Raw genomic sequence first — 17,757 nt, 5'->3', positions numbered from 1 at the left:
AATGAGAGCACAGACAGCAGAGAGCTACCTTCTCAAGAGGGCAAAGAGTCATGTGAGAGAGGGGGGAAATAGGAGATGAGGGGGCTGTGTGCTGAACTGCTGCTTCAGACACGATTACAGCATCGCTAGGAAGAAATTGTGAGTTACAGAGCCATTTAAAGTTCCCTAGCCTAAAAGATAAGATGATAGAAGGTTTCATATTCATCTTCACGTCAGGTAACATTGTTTATGCCATTTACACCTGTTTTACAACCTTTGATGTGGATTGAATGGTGCAAGTGTAGCCCAACTTACAAGAACAGCAGCACAAGTCACCATCCCAGAGAGCCTGAAGGCTGGCACATCACAAGACACCATGATATGGGCTTCCATTAAAGAGCCTTTTCCTTTTCCTATTTGCTTCCTGCCCTGATCCTTTTCAGACACAAAGTGTTGGTCAAGGCCTTGGCTGGACTCTTTTACTAACTCTTCCCTGGTGCATGGGTTGAAGGACAGAAAAAAAAAAGAGGTTGTAGTAATTCAGTCAGAACAGACTTAAAAGATTGCGGTCACAACATAAAGACATAAGAACTTCCATATTCAGTCAGACCGATGATCCATGTAGGCTGTGACTCAGTCCTCAGTGGTGATCAGTGAAAGACAATTGGGAAACAGAATGGGAAACAGGGGAGGTAGGCTGTGAGTTGTCCCTTGCTCTTACCTCGCTTCTGGCAGTCAGAGGTTTGAAGATATTCCTGATTCAGAGACCACATTTAATCACATTAAATCACCCTGTTGGTGGCCCCAATTCCTCACAGGAGTCATTGAACTCCTTTTGTGGTTTATGTTCACTGGGGTTAGGCCATGGCTTATTCTACTAACATGATAGAATGAAGAGCTGATAAGCTGTTATTCACAGTAAAATACGTTTGTCTATGTTGGTTCCTCTTCTCTGCTTGCCTGTCCCCTCCCAAGGGCTGGATGAGGAGGAATTTCCTCACAACTACATTCCCTCCTGTCCTTTGGGAGTTGCAGGGAGGAGGGACAGAAAGAGCCTGGAACTGGACAGCAGGAAACTGCCATGGGCTGTGGGAGCAAGCTGGGAGGATTGGTTGGTAGTGTATCTCCAACATGGGCTCCTGAAGTAGCACAGTTCATATAGCAATTTCACTTCTGGCTGTGCCTGACAGCAGATTTCAGATATCCCCTTGAAATACAGAAAGTACTGTCAGACAGGCACATGCAAGCAGTCTGTTACACTGAGGGAAGAAGCAGGCAGAAGGAAAAGGATTTCCTTGAAAAGGAGAGAAAAGAAGGAATTACAGTTTCTGAGCTGGATGGAGAAAAGATACTGCCACTGGAAACATCTTGGTTCTGTAAGTGAAAGGGTTCACTGGTTCCTCATGATTTCTTAAGAACCAGTGCTTTGCCTGCTATTGAATTATCTCCAGACGACTGCTTCTGACAAGGCAAGTTTCTGCTGAGAGCCTGACACACAAGAGTCCTGCTGCTGTGCCACTTCTCCTGCTGGTTTGGGCAGAGGTGTCCTCATGTTAGGCAGGCAGGTCTTTTTGCCAGGAATCATTGTTCAGAGTACAGCCACTTGCCTGAAGGCTAATGATGTGACGCTTTAGATAGAAGAGTGTAGCATGCGACAGCATGTTTTCACAGGAGACTGAGTTATGAAGTACCTTGCTTTATATTTATATATTTATATATAAATATATTTATATAAAAATATATTTATATATTTATATAATTTTATATTTATATATTTATATACAAATATATTCATATTTATATATTTATGTATTATAGGACTTGGGAGTACTGGTGGATGAAAAGACGGATGTGAGCTGACAATGTGCGCTCGCAGCCCAGAAGACCAACCGTATCCTGGGCTGCATCAAGAGAAGCGTGGCCAGCAGGTCGAGGGAGGTGATTCTCCCCCTCTACTCTGCTCTCATGAGACCCCACCTGCAGTGCTGCGTCCAGCTCTAGAGTCCTCAGCACAGGAAAGATATGGACCTGCTGGAGCAGGTCCAGAAGAGGACCACAAAAATGATCAGAGGGATGGAACACCTCTCCTATGAAGAAAGGCTGAGACAGTTGGGGTTGTTCAGCCTGGAGAAGGCTCTGGGGAGACCTTATTGCAGCCTTTCCGTACTTAAAGGGAGCTTATAAGAAAAATCGGGACAGACTTTTTAGCAGGGCTACAGGAGTAATGCAATAGGACAAGGGATAATGGTTTTAAAACAAAAGAGGGCAGATTTAGACTAGATATAAGGAAGAAATTTTTTACAATGAGGGTGGTGAAACACTGGAACAAGTTGCCCAGAGAGGCGGTAGATGCCCTAACCCTGGAAATATTCAAGGTCAGGCTGGACGGGGCTCTGAGCAACCTGATCTAGTTGAAGATGTCCCTGCTCATTGCAGGGGGGTTGGACTAGGTGGCCTTTAAAGGTCCCTTCCAACCCAAACTACTCTATGATTCTATATTTACAGGAATTTGGGGACAATGGTACAGGAAAAAATGTGTGTGTTCCAGTGAGTTGAGAGTCACAGAGTATGTCTCTAGTTCTGGCCAAAGCCAGATAAGATAATCTGAGAGCACATGCCTCCCATTCACTGCACAGAGAGAGAGCCCCATAAAAGCATTAGCTTCAGCTCTGCAGCAGGAGGTTAGACACAAAGAAGCAATTAAGGTGAAAGCAAACATACTTCTCTTTGGCCTTCCTAATTAGTAAATCAAAAGCCAGATGAATGGTGGGAAATTACACATAATGACCTCTTTATCTGATTTTAGAACAGACCATGTTTCAAGCCCAAATGTCATTCCCTGACTCGATACCATACCACTGGCATCCTGAAGGGCTTGGTGTGCAAGATGTCGTAACTGGGCTTTCATGTTAGGAACAACGACAAAAAATGAAAAAAAGTGCAAAATTCTCCAGCAGTTGACTGCAGCCTGTGTCAGAGGTGGGCAGAAAGAATTTCTGATTGTTGGTAGAGAAAGGACACTCTGCTAATTATTTCCATCAAATGACTTTAATTGTATGATTGGATACAGGAAGCAGAGAATTAGAAAATCCATTCTTTTGACTTGGGAAATGCTGAGATCTGAAAAGGCAGAAAATCTTAACAACTCTTTCTGTACAGGTGGCCTCATTGATTCAGAAATAGAGTTCTATAAAAGGGTTTCTAAAATAGCACTGGTAAAACTCAAAGTAGCCTTTCTGTTGATTCATGGGTTTTTTCCTCGCTCTATCTATACAGTGGTATTTTTCCTCTGGGATGTGCAGAGCTACTGTTTTCTGATTCAGAGCATGACACAAACCATTAACATTAGCAATCATAATAATGCGCCAGCATGGTTGAAAGCTAGCTGAATTAGTTGAATCATCTGCATGGAAATAATTGCAAATGATAACTTTATTAAAGAAGCTTGGAAACCTTCTATTAATTCATGTAGTATTCCATTAATAATGATGTTCAATTAAGACTGCTGTCCCAAAGTCTGTCTGAAAACTGTTGGCAGGAGAAATCTGAGCGCATCGTCCTGGAGTCCATCCCATTCCATGACTGTTGAACAAGCAAGAACGAAAATTATGGACAATATTTAAAAAGTATTTTTCCCCTTTAGCCTTTTCTAGGGCAGGCAAAGCCCATGGACAAGCCATAAATGGCATTGAGTGGGAAGAATACCTAACAGCAAGTTATTTCTCAGGCTCTGTGCCTGTCATGGCCTATTTGCTTTCATCCACATGGAGGCCTCCCCTGAGGTCCTCATGGTTTCCTCTGCGTGCTCATGTTCAATCAGTGCATATATTCTGGTACTCCTAATGCTTACAGATGGGAAAAGCAGCTGGAGAGGTTGGCAGGGGAAATGAGCTTCTTGGTGGCAGTTGCCTGGGGGAATATAAATATTCCCACAGGAAATGTAAGGGGCAGTTGCAATGGAAGAACAAAACCCTGGAAGAGAATAACAGCTTTATTATGAGGATGGGGTGAAATGCTCAGGTGAAGAGGGGAAGCAGCAGCTTCCATTAGAGTTTAGGATGTGCATAGACCCTAAAAATAAACCCATTGTGGAACCATCTGTGCTCCACTAAGCCTCTTCCAAAGCTTCTTTCTCCTGCCTTCAAGCCAATTTTTAATCACAGGACATGGGGCATTCTGCCTGCTTTAGACACAAAGACTTAAAGCACTGATGTTCCTAGGGTTGGAAGGATGCAGCCAACACAACACAGAACAGGGCTACAGGCAGGACAGCCCCAGGGCAGGACCAGACTGACTGTGTTCATGTCAGTGTTTGTGCCCAGCACTGTCTGGCTGCGTAGCATGGTGAACGGGTCAAAAATGGCCCTCTGCAAACTACCCATGAGCATGCCAACAATGAACAGTATGGATAACTATAGGACACTGCATCAGCTTGTGCTTTGTTCCTAGTCAGTGTACAAAGAGAAATGTTGCCCCTGAGAACTACGTGGTTAAATATGGGCTAATCGAAACCCCGTCACTGGATACTCCAGTCTAAGAATATGGCTCCAATCTTGACTGTGCAATCAGCTCTTCCGCTGGAGAAAATTCCTCTGTTATTTTCACAGGAATGACAAAGTCAGATACAGATGACTTCATTTAGTACAGCATGTGCTTGTGGTTTAACTGGTTGAAAAAAGATTTAGGAATCTGCTCTAATTTGCTTTGCTAAATGGAGGTCAGATGTCCGTCATTTTTGAACCGAACAGGAAATGGGGCTGTAAAGTGTCTTTTTAGCAGAAGCTACCTTGCATCTCTGGTTTTATAACAAACCAGCTTTAGCGCAGCAGGGGCACAGTATATGGCTACAGCCCTCTGGGGTTTATTTAAGACACTGCCCTGTTGACACAGGCTGTAGTTATCAGTCCAGACTGTGGAAGGCTGAATGTTTTCTATGAAGAGTGACCACTGCAGCTGGATTACACAAATTAGAGTTAGAACTTCAGAAGTCAGACACTGAGAGCTGATAGTGGTTGATCTGGCTTACAGCTACTGTTTGAGAAATAAAAGAGTGCATAGCATGTCCTAATTCATAATGCCCTTCTGGGATTATACAAAAAAAAAATCAGACAGAAAATTAATTTAAATGACCAGCTAGGGAATTCAGGGGTTATGGATTTTTGCTTCTAATACAATTATGCAATTAGCAATGTTTATTAAATTCTCTACCTTTGCAGACACAGTGTGGATGAACCAAGGAGGAAAGTCTGATGCTGTTGTTTGTACTCTTCTTGGCCTCATTTCCACCAAAACAGGGTGTGAAATATTTCATTATTTTTCAGTTTTTGGCCAGAAATTCAGGAAAGACCATATAGGATCATCCATAGCCTGCTCCTTCCAAATATTCATTCCTGTGGTTGGTCTAAATTCGTTAGCCTCATGGTGCTCCTGTGCATGTGGAAATGTTTCTAGTCATTCAACCTTGGCACCTCCCCAAGGAAGTTGCTGTGTCCATAACACGCAGAGGCAGTCACGTGCTAGCAGTGGTGCACATGCTCCCTTTAGGGGTGACACAAATCAGGGATTTTCCGTCTCTCTCGTGTTTTATTTGACAGAGTAATGTGAAGCAGCAGTATTCATCTTTTAGATTAGGCAGAAGAGAAGGTGGCAGGGTGCTGAACAACTACAGTGGAGGGATGTAGATGTGCAATTCCTTGAATGAAAACTGCAATTGAACCATTTAATATTTGAACACCTTCAGGTGCATTTGTAGCGGGTAGCTCTAAACATCTAGACTTGAAAACATGTCTGATTCTCCTTCCCAGAGATGACTCAGGACATGTTCTTTTTTGAAGTAAATTGCACTTCTGAGCATGATTCCTATCTAAACTGTAAAGACCAAGCTTTGCTTTTTCCCTTTCTGTGAAACCTTGGAAAAGTTGCAAGGCTTGTTCCACTGTTCCCCAAACCATTCCATCATCATCAAAAAGAGAACAGAGCACAGACAAGTTTTAGCTAGTCAGTCAACATAGGTCTAATCTTGCACAGAGCAGTTCTATTACCAGAATTTAAACAAGTTAGCATCCATCTCCTCATGGCTAAAATCTTGGCAGTGACAGAAATATACCAGTAGGAACATATTTCAAGCACAGAGTAGGAAGTGGCCTCCTGATCCTCCAAACCTCAGGTCAAGAAAGTAATTCAGTAAAAGTCCTTCATAAATTCCTGAACTCTAGTTTAACTCCAAGGCAAACTCTTCCTCCATTACATAGCTCCTGAACCCCTCTGCTCTGTGGGTTGGAAATCATCCTCTAATATCCACTCACAAGTTTATCTGTAGAGTGCCTATACCCATTTCTTCTTGCACTGACATTGTTCTTGATTGTAAGTAGCTCTTCAGTTTCTAATGTTTATCCAACAATCATGTATTTATAGGCTGCAATAATACTCTTGCCAGCCTTCATATTGCTAGGCTACAATACCACTATTTTAGATGCAGCTTATGAAACCTTCCCCTTTTAAGAATATAGCTTTCTGGGCACACTTTTAATGACTGGTATTATTCCAGGACTTCATGAGGGCTCTGCTCTCCTCTGTGGTTTCTGTGCTAGGCAGGCTCTATACAAAGAGTCTAAAGAACAAGTCATACAGATATGAGATGAGAGGGGGGTGAGTAAAGGCAGTGGGAAGCAAAGACATTGGCCTAAGGTTAATCAATAGGAAAAGTGTTTCTGTCCTTTATCTGAGTTTGTGAGATAAGACACTTCACATGGTTTCAGGCAGTGCAGGTACTTCAGATGTTTTGCATTCAACGAAGACCATCTCATTGCACACATGCTTATTTACAGAGCTCTATCATTTTCATTCCTGCCTTGCTTTGAGAACTTTACTATGGACTTTTACAGGGTGGGACAGAGTGCTCTCTTCAAACCTACAGCCGAACACATGCTCTGCAATTACCAGTATTTATGACGAAAATAATTACGATTAAAAAATGCCATGTGACCGAATCATTATTTAAGGCTCTGCTATTCTAAATGGCAGATGGAATAGACTTAACTAGGCTAGGTGGAAAACCAGGAGATGAAGGGGAGAATGGAGCACTGACAGAACCTCATGAATTCAGTTGATGGCCTGTCCTGGGACTTGCTCTTTTTCCCCTTGCTCCACAACAGAAAGGTATGTATGGGAGGATGGGGGGACTACGCCTTAGATCTGAAGTCTGCTCTGCTCTAATAACATCAGATACCACAGGACCTTTAAGCGCAACCCAGTACAAATTGTGCAGCTCACCTACCCACTTCCTATATCCTCAGTATCTAGGCTCTGATAGGTGTCAGATCACTTTGTATTATGAAACCTGCTCTGTATGGATGCTCTACATTTCTTCTGACAGGTTTCTACAAAGCATTTAATCAAACTCTTCCATTCTTACTAACAGAGGCATGCAGCAGTCTCACCAACTGCATCTCAGACTGAAGATCTAGAGGCAGTTCAAAGGAGCTTGGAACAGAGCAGGATAAAGGAAAGTAGACCCTCCTAAACCCTGGGAGATGGTTAGGGGGGAAAAAAAGAAAAAAAAAATAGAAGTGACTATGTTTTTTCAAGAAAAAAATGTTTCAGTCTTTTGGGAGAAAAAATATGTGAGATTTAGGAAATCTGGCTGTAATCATAAGAAAGAAAAGGGACACTGACTCAGGCCTATGAGAAAAAATAAATCAGAAATTTTAAAGGGGAAATAGAAAGAGGTAAATTTAGGGGCAACAGGAAAGCAATGTTTCCCTTAAATCCTCAGTTTGCTTTTGTTACCACCATACTAACGACAAAAGATGCTACATCAATGTTTGACGGTTTGTTTTTTTTAAACTGCCTTTATCTAGCAACCTGTGCAGAAGGACATGTCATTTTTAATCTTCATCTTATCTTCCTTTCAGCACCATCCTTCTTTATTGGATTCAAAACTCAGCAGGGACTTAGATGTTTCCCAGACCAAATATCTGTCTTCCCATACTTCTTCTTCGGTCACTACTGCACAAATAAAACATCTTCTGATTGAATCCAGTCAGGTCACTCACAGCCGGCCATTGCCAGCATATTGTTTAATAACAAGTCAGGAGTTTTACAAAGGACTCTTATTCCGCCTCAGAGGCCGGTATAACAGCACACTAAAAAGGAAAAAGCCGGAACAAAGCAATTTGGGTTTCTGCATTATCAGCAACAGTAAAGGAAAAACATGATTCAAAAGAACAAAAGAAGTGTTTTAATCCTTTTGCTTTTTTTTTCCCCCCCCTCTTCAGCTTGATTGGTATTACTGATAGCAGGACTCCTCCTGTGGAAAATTTCTGCTTTGCTAGTGTGAAAATGTGATTATGTGGGACGATGAGAGCAGTGTCAGCAGGAACTGCCTGTGTGCACCTGAGGGATGGATCAAACCTTTACTATTAATGAGAACGCACAGACTATGAGATTCAAAATAGTACAGATACATTTAACAATGCCCTGTGAAGTGTCCTGAGCAAATCTCCAGATTCTGTGTTGGAGATCAATGCAGTTCTACAGCACATTTGGTTTATGCACAAATTCCTCATTTTTCCTTCTCAGCATATTTTTTTTTGTTTGTGTGCTTGTTTTGTTTTGCATTATAAAGACAGCATGGCTCTCACACTTTTAAGACCACCTACATTTAGACGTTGAGGAACTATCCTTGACTTAGATCTTTAGGAGCTATCTCAATGACTAATTGTCATTCAGACAGTGTGCCCTCAAAAATCAAGCTCTCTCCCATAAGCTGGGCTTCACTTTTTATTATTAATGTGCTAAATGAAATGTTTACTGGCTAACTTTTTAATTGCACAGCCAAGAAAAGATTGGTTTGTATGTGACAGAACTGGAGAAAACAAGGATGGAATAGGTCTTCACAGTAAAAGGGAGTTCCTGGCTGAGTTATCCTTCCTTCCCAGTTGTGTTGGGGTCTCCTGGCAATAGAAGCACAGATGACAGATGATCTCATTACGTGCTGCTACATCTGAGATTTTTGACCCTCAAAATATCTTTTGATGTATGATTCCTTGGAGTTTAGGTCAGTAGAACATTTCTACTGGCATGGAGGGTGGGTTGTGAATGGAGGACAGAGGGTTGCATAAGGAGCTGAGGAAGACAGGAACTGGGGACAAGATGACATAGGATAGATTTGGAAGACTAGGGACTCGATCCAGTTCTTTCCCCTTCCCACTTCAGCACAACTGAGGACTAAGCTTCCCATCAATGCAGCTACCTGAGCTGGGGCAGCAACAGTAACGGTGAAGCTCATCTCCAAAAGCAGAACACCCATCTCAGTAGTTGATCACCAAAGCAACACTCTTTGCCAAGACAACCAGACATTTAACCTGCTCTTAAAACCTCCAGTGTGGGAGATCCCACAGCCTTCCTAGCAGTTATGTTCCAATACAGCAGGTGTGCTCCTCCTTCAGACAGGACTGCCTTGGGGACTCCATCCGCACCGACAGAGCAAAGGAAAATCAAGCAGGTGATGGGTGAGAAACATAAAAATATGGAGCAGTTGTAGAACTTCAGTCTTCCCAGAGGTCTCCTCTATCTTCCCCCTCAGCAGGCACTCTTGCAGTGAAGTAGATGGGTGGAAGTGGGCAGGAGTAAGAAACTGATAGATTTCTACTTTAGGCCAAGATGTGGGACTATCAGATATAGCCTTCAAGGTCTTCTAATGTTTTTTTATCCAGGAAGTATCAAAATTCTCTCATTGCACCCAATTAGTAGATGCCTTCTTCCATCCAAACTAAAACAGGGAAAAAAGCTCCAAATAATAAGACTCAATTATCAAAACGGATTTGTTCTTGGGACACTTTGAAGAGGTGAGTGTGATGAAGATGTGCATAACCTAGAATTTGTGTAGGGGAAATCTGTAATGCAACATGAATCTGGACTGCCTTCACTGGAGCATCTTTAGAACTTTTGAAAACAGGTGTAACTCTACAGACACTGAGGGAGCTCGTGGTCGTTAATGCTGGCTAGACATCAGATATTTTTTGCATAGTACAGTGGGAATTTGAAAAGATGGACTATCTTAATTCACATCATGTACAGGGAAGTACTTAACTGCTGCAGTCACTTTTAATGCTGAAGCTGACTGCAAAATTTAAATTTTAAAGTCAAAGTTTAAATAACAGAAGAACAATTTAAAAGAGATCAGCTAGGCTACTTCTGTGTTAGAAGCTGGATACACTGATACCATATTATCTAAATGTTTTTGTGCTATTTACTCCAGCATTTATAAGAGATTCAGCATCAAAGCAGGGAATATAGTTACAATGAATAATTTGCATTTATTATTCAGTGTAAATTAATTCAGGTCTCCAAGCACTATGGGAATTAGCATTATATGCACAGTAAAAAGGTTGAAATGGAAGTTTAAACTGATGCACCATAAATATTCCCACTGAATGTTTTAAGTTATGTTTTAAGCTTTTTTTTTTCTTCCCACTAGCACAGATTATTCTGCTTATAGATGCTGGGGTGAAAGAAGATTCCTGTTGTTAATAAAAAAGACCCCCTTGTTAGGAATGCTCAAGAGGAAAACTTAGCATAAGATTTCATAGGGATGCTCCACTCTAGGACAGCAGTAATTCTTTCACTTGGGTCACTGCCTATCATCATGTTGTAATCCTGGGGGGGGTGTGGGGGGGTGTGGGGTGTCCTCCACCTGTTTCTTCTCTGCTACTAGTATAAGATTTTTCTTAAGGATTATCATTGCATAGCACTTAGTGCAGTTGGTTCTAAGTTCAGGCTGAATGGTCCCAGACAAGACAGCTCAAATAGTACAAAAATACCAGTCAGGTAATCCAACAAATAATACAGAAATATCCAACCAGGCCAATCCTATTAAAATATGTTCCTGTGACTCAGGCTGTGTACATTCAATACATATGATGACTGACGAACATCTACCTATTACCTTCCACTAAGTTTCCTTCCCTCCTGCCATTTCTCTTCTGCCTGTAGCTCTAACTCTTCTTCACAGACTTTCTTTCATTTGACCTTCTGTACCACTGAACCAGGGGAGGGAAGTGTTTCTGTGCAGTTTCATTTATTTGCATTCATGAGCAGTGGTGGGGATAAAGCTCCTCTAAAGATGTTTCTCTTGTTATTTAAGAAAACTTCTAAGTTCTTTAATGAAGAAAAATTGAAATTAACCCAAAGCAAAATGGAAAGATTTCATTCTATCTCCTTTGGTCTAGATCTGGGCATTAACTGTCAGGGTATGCAAAATGCCTTGTGTTACCATGCACTGCCTTACAAAAAAAGAAAACCTGCCCCCAAAACTTGCAACTTGACACACTCAAATCCCAGTTTCCCTTAATGAAGCACTCTGTGCTCACTGAATTTTTTGCTGCATCAATAAATCATGTATAGTTCTCTTCCTGAATATAAATAGGCTTTAGGCTCTACACACAGAAGCCACCTTACAGCTCATCCAAAGCATCAGTCAATGAAACCACGTACATGCCTGGGAGTGTAAAAGCCATGACCTTTTTTCAAGACCAAACACAACCTGGACAGTGTTATTAGAGGGCTTGAGTAACCCGGTGTCACACACCCAACCAAGTTAGAAGCATGCAAACAGATTACTCACCTCAAGCACAAGAAAAGCATAAAGGCAACTATAAGGGCCCCTACTGATATACAGTGCCCCAGGTAGTTTATGATGAGAGCAATCTTGTAATGGAGCGCATACTTCCTCTGGAGGTAAAGAGATAACATGATTAAATCAGCATGACTCTCTAAGCACTGACATTAAGGAACAGTTAATCAGTTTAGGAAACAGTAATTACTTTTCTCAACTTTAAAATGATAGAATAGCTCCAGGGCTGATGTCTATGTATAAGACAAACATGCTGCCCAGGCACAGAATTACAGGCTTGGTTTCATTTCATTTTGGGATTTGTCTACAGTTTCTTACAAATCTTAGCAAATAAGTGGGGGGTTTTCTCCCCCATTTTTTCTGCAATGTCTTCAGGATTTCTTATTTTCATTATTACGTTATTTTAAAACTTTGTCAGTTTAGGGTGACAAAGCTGCCAAAGACACATCTTCTCACAGTTTCTAAAGTTATAGAACATTATTTTTTTAGGGAACTTCATGGTCTTAATGAGCCATGTTATGCTACTTTTCTACTCAAATGGTTTGGTTTTAATACAAAAATGAATCAGTTGTCAGTAAGAATAAATAATAAACCCTTTCCATACAGGCAGATTTTTCTCTGAGGTACATTCCTTGCAAACTATGGTCCTTATTTTCAAATTGAGGTTAGAACTGAATGAACTGGAATTTGGTGGTGTCCTTTCAGTTTTGAGAGAGCCTGATGAACCAGAGATCCTCTTGTTTTTAGCAGCAACCCAAGTATGAAGTGAAACTTAATGTATTAGTGTCTATTTCCTAGGATGCTGGGGAGATTATTGGCAGGTTCTTGATCTTGTAAACCAAAAATTAAGTACAAAAGTGCTTCCACCTAAACCAGTGAATTTAGTGATGTGACCAAAATTTGACCTTGAAGTAATTGAACATTCTTTATTGGTGGGCTGCTGCTGGCTTCAGAGAAAAGAGAAGCATCGTCTCTCTTTGTCTGATGGATAGGAAGAAGTAGAAAAACACTATTCAGATAAATACTGAAGCTGGTTAAAAATTGACAGAGGTTTGCTACTTAAACAATAAATTCCCCCTGAAAAAAAAATTATTTATTTAGTATTTTTGTCATGTGTTTCTTTTCAGGTTAAGCAGATCTTTACCCACTTTGGGATGATGTCCTCCTTCAGAAGAATGAGACCTTTGAAAACTAACCACCTAAATTTCCTCCCTTGTGATAAAAATATAAAAGTAAAATCCTACAAATGGCATGAGTTTTCTAATTTTGGTTGAACTTCCTTTGTTTCATTTTTTTCTAACAATTTCCCTTAACATTGTATTCCAGTCAAAGGAATTTATCAGTGAATGAATGTTTGGATGAAACTACAACCAGCAGCTGTAGTTAATCTGTTCCATTGTTCCGTGAAGATAGCATCTTCCAGTACTTTGCCAGAGAGTGAGCAAGCACTCTTGGAATCATTTTCATGATGAAACCTGCCTCTATCTTCAGCACATGGAGTAATGTGCTGTTTCTGGACAGAACTCAACCATGTAAGGTATTTTTAAGTCTATTATAAAATCCCCTAAAATAAACTTCTCCATGCACAGGCCCATTTTCTGAATAGCCTTGAGGAGAAAAAAAACCAAACCACCAAACCTACAAGATCTGAATTCCACACCGAGTTTTATTTATCCTTAAGTCAGAGGTACACCTAAAAGGGAAGAAAAACACACTTGATCTAATGTGCCTACCTGAAATGCAATTTTGTACTGTTCAGCTAGTGTCCTGGCAAACTGCCTTGCTTATTTACTTCCCTGCTTAATTCACAGAATCATAGAATATGTCAAGTTGGAAGGGACCTGTAAGGATCATAGAGTCCAACTCCCTGCTTCTCACAGGACTACCTAAAACTAAACCATGTGACTAAGAGCATCATCCAGAATTGCTCATGTAGTGCTAGAAATCTTATGAATGATGACAATGTTTCTCCCAGGCCAAGGATCCTGCTCTTTGAATCTGACCCTTTCAGCTCCCTCCTTTGGCTCATAGCCCCTATTCAAACTTCACTCAAGTTTTATGCAGGTATGGTTCAAAACATGGGAAAATTAACTGGAAGAAAACCAGAATTAATCTCCTCTTTGACGCACTGACACTGAAGGAAAAACAGGCATAACTTTTATTTTCTCTGTTGCTGACAGTATTAAGGTTTCCTGAAGGCAAATTCAAGTATCATAGAAACAAGACTGCCTCAGTACCTATGAAAAATAAGCTGACAGGGTGGCAAGATCACTTTCTACCAGCCTACATGCAATCTGCATCTCTGGTAGAATTGGAGACAACACCTTCAGGGCTGAAAAACACGTGCCCAGAATCAGTCATGTGTTGGCCAAAGCTCAGTTCATGTAAAATACTTGCATAACTCTTTTCTGTCTCACCCTCTTGAAGACTGATACATTTAAAATGGTAACAACCTTCTACTGCTACCCAATATTCTTCTGCTTCCATAGAGTTACCCAGTATTCCTCTGCTTCCATGAGTTACCCAATATTCCTCTGCCAGCTTTTATGGTAACAGTTTCACTTCACTAAAATGCAGATTTAAATCCTATTCAGGCTTAGAAGGAGGGTTGTTACATTAGAGAAGAGATAGAAAAGGAGATGGTCTGGACACTGCTAGCCTTGCTCTCCAAACCACATCAGGTCACATCACTGGAGTCCTTTTCCATGCTGTACCTTATGCATGACAATCATGTTACATAAGACTGTGCAGAATTTTCTTCCAGCCAGCTTCTACCAGCTAAACTGAGTAATCACAGCTTTATGTCTTTTCCTGTACCAGCTTTGCAAACCTAAGGTACCCTGGGCTCCCTGCAGCCAGTTTTCAGGCTAATAGTGGAGTCACTCTCTCTGGAGGACTTTTCCCTTTGCTTTAGCTAGGATGTGACTGCTAACCTGTCCAAACCAAATCAGCTAATGATTTGAACTAATAACCACCTAATAACAACAGTCTTAGCTCTCCAGATAACAACACTTCTCCCTCTAACTGAACTTCCTGACAGGTCCTGCCAGTGTTTACAGCACATGTCTTCCCGTGAGGCTCTGCACTGCATTCCCAGTTAAGTCACTTTAGATTTATTCCTGTTGCCAGGATGATCTCAACACCTGTACAGTTTAAAGACACCATATCTCCTCTCCAAAGACTTTCAGAAACAACTGGGAAGTATCTTTGTCATCCAAGATGCCTCTGGATTCACTGCTTTCCTGTTTTGAGCCAGCTGGAAGCTGGGTAGCTGTGGCTAACGTGACTGTGCTCCTAGCAGGATAAATTAACTTAAGTCCAACATGGTGCTAACTCAGCTGCACAGCTTGAAGCCACCTCAAAACATTAGCAGAACCAAATTCATATCCAGCTGCCTTAGGCCATATAGTCAAGACCAAAGTTCCTAATTTATAGCTCTTTTTGGAGGCTAAGATGTATTTTTTGCTGCCCGAGACTCTCATTTGTCTTCTAACAGGACCACAGATTTGTGCCAGATGCAGTAAAGGTCCCTTGGACACAGGTGCTTGTAGGCTTTCCATTTGTCACACATGCCATCAAACAGCCAGCTGGATCAAAATTATTTCTGTACCTGATTCCTGTGCCCGGAGAAGGAGCTAATTGATCGTTCAGAGGATGGGATTCAGTCTGATGTTAGGACACCTACATTTGGGTATCTACTCAACATCTGAACCAGTATCTCAAGCAAGGGCTAGAAGTTACACACACAGAGGCATCTAGTGTCCCTTGAGGTGCACTCAGGAGACTCTGTACTGCCTAGTTGGTCCTGGTGACTGACCTCCAATTGCTGCTTCTGAAGAACAGGTATTCCAGAAGGCCTGTGTCACATCTGCCAGATGCATGGAGTCACACTGGGGCATTTTAAACTACACCACATAACTAACTACATGCAGGCAACTAGATCCCAGCCAAAGTGGGAATCTAGGAGCAAAGCTCACTTTTCTCAGCTACTGCCACAGGTCTTGACCACAAATAAAGCAATGATGTATTAATGTAATCAAGTGAATGTGTGTTACAGGAGCTTATGCTGCCCTAAGATTGACCCACAGCTGAAAAAACCTAAAATTTCCCTTGCTACATTACCAACACTCTGTCATAAAGCATGTAGCACAGGACATGGGGTTGATCTTGAAAAGCCCTGTCCCTGTCCCATGTATCAATCACTACATTTGAAGTCAAACCATGTAATTCTTTAGCACTCTTGGCTGTGAGTGGCCAAGCTTGAAAGTAGTGTTGTTTTCTGTATTAAAACAAAAACACAAAACACAGGGTGTACCTCCTGGCTGATGCTTAGCATCTGCTAGGATCAGTCAATAAATAACAATAGACCCACATGTGTGCTTGCATCTCACCTTTAATCAAAATGGAGGATTAGGGAAATCCATGGGGATTTTTCTTTTTTTTTTTTTTTTGAGATCACAAAGCAACCCAAGTATTCATCTGTAACACTGAGCATTATGTAGAGATTTCAAAAATATTCACAAATATTAATATTTGCAAAGCTTGTTGCAAATCTTTAAAGATCTAATAAATGAGGTTTTAAGCTTTTGCAAACAAGGGAGGGGGAACATCTGCACTTTCATCTGTTTAAGGAACATGCTATTTAAGAAGTTTTAAGCTATCACCATAGCGGCAAAGTTTTTAAAAGCAAAAACAGAGTAAAGGAAATAATCCTGTCCTCTAGTCACAACACTTCTCCAGACTCTTCAAATAAAACTCCTCTGTATTTGCTTGTGCAGAGATAGCAACTGTTCAAGTCATGCAGACAAACACATAAAGAGTGTAATTAAAATGCAGCAGCATTTTCCTGAGCTGGTACAGCAGACTGCTACTATCAGCTCAGGTTTCCCATATCAGCTAAACCACATCAAAGATTTCAAGTCTTTGCCCATCTCTGTTCCCCATTCTCTAAATCAGCACTGGCTGCTAGACACCCCCTCTGTTGCTCATTTTTAAGAGGGTAGTTTCACAGAAGTGCAAATCCATTTCACTCAGAAATGGTCTGCTACCATGGTCTGCTGTGCCCCTCAACCCTAGCCATGCTTTTACTCCCCTTGCTTGTGCTGCCCCTAGCACTCCTGCAATAATGCAGTAAGACAGTTTAGGGAACTGATTCATCCAAAAAAAGACCCAGGGGGAAAGAAATGAAAGAAGGGGCTGCACTGGGGTGGTCCCGACTTAGATCAGACTTAAATTTCCACGGAAGCCTCTCCACTTTGCTAGACCACCTTGAATGTATATCAGTCCCTCTGGATGGCAGTCACGTACTGGTACATTTTTTCTTACTTTCTAGAAGCCTCTAGCAAATGGAGCTGTGGGGGGTGGTGGTGGGGGTGGTGGGTGGGGGTGGTGGGGTGGTGGGCTACCACCAAATTATCTAGCCAGTGGGTAAGAGTAGGCCCTCCTCAGCAGCTGGTGTGTAGTTATCTGTTTTCTGATTCAATTGTCAAAGTGCACATTCAGCAACAACATGGATCTTACTGGATGGATGCTGGGCCACAGCCAAAGCACATCATGACTGTTTTGGGTACAGCACTAGTCCAGACAGTTCCTGAGTACTAAATCCAGATCAGCTCTGCAAGCAGCCCTCAGCAGGTGAGACCTTGTCTTCCTTCTCCCTGTTTGGAAATGGCACAGCTCAACTCCAATGACAGAGTGAGTGGAATGGACCTCAAAACATTAACAGGCCTGAGCTGCTGCACTCCACTTCGGTTCTTAGAGGGGAAAGTCACCCCTGGCAGAGAAACAACACAAAACGGATGTGTGCTCTGTCCCACCACAACACTCAAAACAGGAGGAAAAGAAAGAGAACATGGCATGAAAGCCTTGAAGGTTTAAACTGTGTGAGGATGAATGTCTATGATGCCTCCAAGAAAAGCTGAGACATTTGACAAGAAAAGCACTTTGCATAATCGCTTGCAGCCTTTCTGAAGAAGCTTAACCCTACATGCTAATTTCCTTCTGCAAACTCCTGTATAACGCAGGATTTTCTCAGTCTTTTAAAGACAGACAGGACCCGAGGCTTTTTTTTAATGTATTTTTATGTTGCTGCCCGTTTACATATTTGTTGAAGGAAAAATGACATTGAGATCTGGAAAGGTCAG

The 17,757-nt window shown here is 41.6% G+C and overlaps 1 protein-coding gene across 4 annotated transcripts in view; it reads right to left on the bottom strand.

Moving 5' to 3' along the window:
• CRHR2 (corticotropin releasing hormone receptor 2) overlaps positions 1-17,757 on the bottom strand; it is a 158,983-nt gene that overhangs the window by 54,326 nt on the left and 86,900 nt on the right. For 3 of the 4 annotated variants that reach the window (XM_074848598.1, XM_074848609.1, XM_074848636.1), the window contains one exon: positions 11,606-11,712. The exons of the other annotated variant lie outside the window; for it this stretch is intronic. In XM_074848598.1, coding sequence (XP_074704699.1) covers positions 11,606-11,712 — 107 coding nt within the window. The remainder of the gene's footprint in view (positions 1-11,605; positions 11,713-17,757) is intronic. 4 annotated transcript variants of the gene reach the window in all.

The sequence above is a fragment of the Strix aluco genome, chromosome 1 (assembly GCF_031877795.1).
Source record: "Strix aluco isolate bStrAlu1 chromosome 1, bStrAlu1.hap1, whole genome shotgun sequence".
NCBI lineage: Eukaryota > Metazoa > Chordata > Aves > Strigiformes > Strigidae > Strix > Strix aluco.
Note: the sequence above shows the minus strand (reverse complement) of the source record. Positions and strands in the feature narration are given on the sequence as shown.